The sequence below is a fragment of the Nicotiana tabacum genome, chromosome 23, assembly GCF_000715075.1.
Source record: "Nicotiana tabacum cultivar K326 chromosome 23, ASM71507v2, whole genome shotgun sequence".
Lineage (NCBI taxonomy): Eukaryota > Viridiplantae > Streptophyta > Magnoliopsida > Solanales > Solanaceae > Nicotiana > Nicotiana tabacum.
In genome coordinates this window covers 92,043,947-92,048,423 of record NC_134102.1, presented here as the reverse complement: position 1 = coordinate 92,048,423, position 4,477 = coordinate 92,043,947, and the positions used below count along the sequence as shown (strand labels likewise).

Below are 4,477 nucleotides of genomic sequence, written 5' to 3'. Positions count from 1 at the left end.
CAATATCTGACCGGTCACGAATATTTCGATCTTCTATTAATTATCTCAACAACGTTTCTCTGAGCTCGTTCGAGGCTAAGGTCGACACCGGACTCACTGCTCCTCGAAGGCAAGCGTTCCGACCTCGGGTTCTAGCTTGGTGGGACTCGAGGTCGATCTTCAGTTCTTGGTTGCCGCGTTCCAGCCTAATCTACCAAGTTGTAGGCGAGCTCGATTTCGACCGTATACATTATTTCAGTAATATAACAACAACAACAACAACAACAACCCAGTATAATAATCCCACTAGTGGGGTCTGGGGAGGGTAGTGTGTACGCAGACCTTACCCCTACCCTGAGGTAGAGAGGCTGTTTCCAAAATGACCCTCGGCATCCTTTCCTCCAAGAACTCCCCACCTTGCTCTTGGGGTGATTCGAACTCATAACCTCTTGGTTGGAAGTGGCGGATGCTTACCATCAGAGTAATATAATTTAATATTTATCAAAAAAAGTAGAACGAGAATGTTCGGTAGACAGAAAAGCAAAGTGTACGTATAATAAAAATATCGTAATTTATTTGGAGCATTGGGAAAAGAAAAGAACAACCCTTGGCTAGAATTATTATAATCAGTGGCTTCCTCGTATTCTCATAGAAGCTCAACCTTCGGATTGCTAGCTGATGAGTCTCTTATCGTACATCCCTAGAAATTTCAACAATCAATAAGAGGTTAAGAAGAAAAAGAAAAACAAAAAGAACGAATTCATTCTTCTCTCGAAGTTATTGAGATTTTCTTCTTATGTAAATTAAATTAATCAATTGTGAAAGATAAACATTCTTCTTCTTCTGGAGAAGAAAATAAACTCTCTTTCTTTTCCCCTATATTAAAAATAAATTTTCATATTTACTTGTCCACTATACTAAATCAAAAAAAAAATAATTTTTTTTTCGTATTTTACTTTTATCATTAACTACTCATTCCCCAAATTCATTCTTCTCTTGAAATTATTGAGATTTTCTTCTTATGTAAACTAAATTAATCAATTGTGGAAGATAAACACTCTTCTTCTTGAGAATAAAATAAACTCTCTTCTTCTTGAGAAAATGAACACTCCATAACTTTTCCTTTGTGTGAAGTACTATATCCGTTCACTTTTACTTGTCAACTATATTAAAAATATATTTTCACATTTATTTGTCCATTATGCTAAATTAAGAAAAAAATAATCTTTTTTTCGTACTAATGAGTAAAATTGTAAAATACATATTTCAACGTGAAAAGTTCAAAGCGGACAACTAAAAGTAAATAGAGGGAGTATAATATAATCATATGCTCTAATTTACATAGGATTTTATTAACCTTATTTTAAAGACTAGTGAAACAAATAAGATAGATATTGAAGTACATGTATGAATATAATATGGATTAGAATCCATATATGCTTGAGAGAAATTGACGAACCTGACTCATGGTGCGGGGGATGATGGAGTAAAAAATGAAGGTGATAAGGGCATGGTATAAGCTGTTGATTGCAGAAATTGAGGAGTGAATGGGCCTTGAAACTGAGGCACCATTTGTAGTCCACTTAATGATGAAGAGGTAGGCGGGGGAAATGGAGGAACAGTTTGATTAGCCATAATTCCATTTGTTGGCTCCATTTGAGGCATTTGCATCATCCCACCTTCACTCATATATAAGCCCATCCTCATTGATGTTATCTGTTGTTCCCAAGTGCAAATTACTGTCACTACATACGATTGATAATGAAATATTATGATAAGTGAGATGGTTAGTTTAATAGGCTGTTTGGCTAAACTTCTAAAATCAGTTTATTTTGAAAAGTATTTTTTTTCAAAAGTATTTTTGGTAAGAAGCAGTTTGTGTTTGACTAATTAATTTGAAAAGTACCTTTGAGCAGCAATTAGTGTTTGGCCAAATTTTTAAAAAATGTTTCGAAGTGTATTTTTCTTAAAAATACTTTTTGGGTGATGCTATTTTTTTCTACTTTTCCAAAACTGCTCTACTCAAAAACACTTTTTTTTTTTCTAAAATCTTGATCAAACACTTCAACTTTTTAAAAAAAAATTTTAAAAAAAAATGCTTTTGACCTTGAAGAAGCTTGGTCAAACAGGATATAAGTTCTGTATATTGACATTGTAAAAAGTTTTTATACTATCAAGTCAAGTTAATCTATAATTGTAAGTGAATGTTAATACTAACCTTATGTACAACAGGTTAAACTGCATTTATTATGTACAAATTCTTTAATATAGCTTAAATCTTTGAGACGATGATTTACGACCAAGTGTTGATAATGCTATCAGAAACAAGAATCATGACAAATCACAAATGGTGCTAGTCATCGTATATCTAGTTCTAACCATTGTCAATATCGAGCGGGAAAAATCATACGATTGGAAAATTCAAGCTACTCCTAATAATTTAATTAGTAGAATAAACTGAGATGAGATAGTTACTTGATGAAGTTGTTGTAGAGCTTGAATGTACTTAATGGCATCATCTAGTATGGACGCTTGGTCTACCTGTGAAGAGTAAATATACTTGAGACAAATACAAGTATTACTATCATTTAAGACAATGTCTCTTAAACAGTACAGTATATTACAAATTTAAATAGAGTTAGGGAGCAATTCTACTTAAGTTTAAAACAACAGAGTATGCTAAAAGATCTAGTCTAGTATAATTACCTTGTCACAGCCAGGAATCAGTTCTCGCAATGCTTTAATTCTGATATCAACTCGTTCTCCTTGCCACTGCTATGCAAAATTAGAAATTTCAAAAGTTATCAACTAGCAAATGAGTGATAAAGTTTAAAATTATCAATGTAATATTCTGTTTTGACCCGCCCAAAATCGGCGCATTTGACACTCCTACCATCTTTCATGCGCTTGAGATAGTTGAAGATCTATTCTCTGTCCTTAACGGGGAGGAAGCATAAAAGTCTAAAGCCATTCAAATTGCTTACACTCACAAGCCCAAAAGAGAACGTCTAAATGTCATGTGGAAAATGGAGATATCAAGGTTTGCAAAAGGTTCTACTGTTAAGAAGTTTAGATTCAGAATTATATATATTTATCGCTGCAATTGCATTTTGGTGCGGTAACTAGAATCAAAGAACTCAACTAATTAATGTCATTTGTAGGTACGAGAATTAGATAATTTGTAGGACGACCATAGCATAGGCAATGGTAAATAAATACAAAGAGTTGAGCAAGTCAATGAACATAGTAAATCATCCCCAATTTTTCTAAAGATTATATTGGCCCCCTCTAACCTTCTTTTGTTTTCTCAAGAATAATAAAAGTAGATACGTCATATGAGGTAAGATCATAAATATAGAGAGGATAATATTAGGTGCTACTTACTCTAGTGGTATTCCTGCTATTGGATTCTCTCACATTGTGTAAGGAATGAAAATAGTTAAGCATTTCATCCGTATTATTACCATTCTCCGTTGCTAAATTGATTTCATCTTCACCTTCATCTCGAGATTCATGTTGCTTTTCAAGCTCATTTTCTTTATTGAACTCCATTATATTTTTGCTACTTTCTCACTTACTTTGAATGTGTGGTTATGTCATGTTTTCTGTGTTCATGTGAAAATATATAGCTACTTCTTTACTATCTATAAATAAGAATAATATTGAAACGCCGACTTTATAAAATATTATAAACTAATTGAAGCAGCTGAAATGCTTAAGCAAAAAGGAAATCCGTGTGCTTTATAAGTTCTACTTTCTATTTTCTTTTTGTAGTTTAGCACAGGTATTGTTACCATACTACATGCTACATGAATAGTCTTATCAATGACAGTATTCCCCTGACATTGCTTCCTCCCGAAGGGTTGGGATTAGATGTAGTAAAATCTCTACTACTCCCTCTCTGAATTTTGAAACTCGTGATATTAAAATCTCAAAGATAAAAGTTTTATGTGATCGTAATATTTGTGTGGTTATAAAATTTTTATTATGGGTAAAATATGTAAAATGAAGAGTTTAAAGTTGAATTATTTCTAATTGTAAATATGTATCATTCTTTTTGAAATAAACTAATAAGAAAAATATATCATATAAATTGAAACATAGAAAATACTATTCGGTCTTCCGTCTTATTTTACTCTCTCCCTGCTTCCTGAAGTTCCATATCAATAAGCAAATTCGGTTAAATACTTAAATCTTGTCTGATATGATTTAACTTTCAAGAATTGAACTATATATCCATAAATAGATATGCTTGATTCGGTAAATAATGGTGAGATATAATCCAATTAGATAAAAACAATACAAGCCCCAACATTGTGAGAGTTGTTGTAGCACTGGGATTAAATACTTAATTATTTACATATCATTTAACCGCAATTAAGTGATTAATGATATATAAAAGACATGTATTTTATATTCATTAAGATTTATTTTGTGGTCTGTTTCAAATGTTATTTTTGTTACATGACAATTTCAATAGAAGATCATTATAGAGTAA

The 4,477-nt window shown here is 32.1% G+C and overlaps 1 protein-coding gene across 1 annotated transcript; it reads right to left on the bottom strand.

The window, feature by feature from the left end:
• Window positions 1-510: 510 nt before the first annotated feature.
• On the bottom strand, window positions 511-3,589 carry LOC107769472 (uncharacterized). The gene is made up of 5 exons (XM_016588692.2): window positions 3,364-3,589; window positions 2,686-2,751; window positions 2,455-2,520; window positions 1,439-1,695; window positions 511-679 (listed from the first exon to the last, which is right to left on the bottom strand). Exons 1-4 carry the CDS (start codon window positions 3,529-3,531, stop codon window positions 1,444-1,446), a joined length of 552 nt encoding a protein of 183 aa, XP_016444178.1. The 5' UTR covers window positions 3,532-3,589; the 3' UTR covers window positions 511-679; window positions 1,439-1,443.
• Window positions 3,590-4,477: the final 888 nt, after the last annotated feature.

Bases quoted from the DNA above. Each gene is read 5' to 3' on its own strand.
- LOC107769472 (XM_016588692.2), bottom strand. From the start codon at position 3,531: ATGGAGTTCAATAAAGAAAATGAGCTTGAAAAGCAACATGAATCTCGA. The intron at 2,752-3,363 runs GTAAGTAGCACC...TTTGCATAGCAG, and splicing joins ATAGCAGGAATACCACTAGA to TGGCAAGGAGAACGAGTTGA. The intron at 2,521-2,685 runs GTAATTATACTA...TACTCTTCACAG, and splicing joins TGATTCCTGGCTGTGACAAG to GTAGACCAAGCGTCCATACT.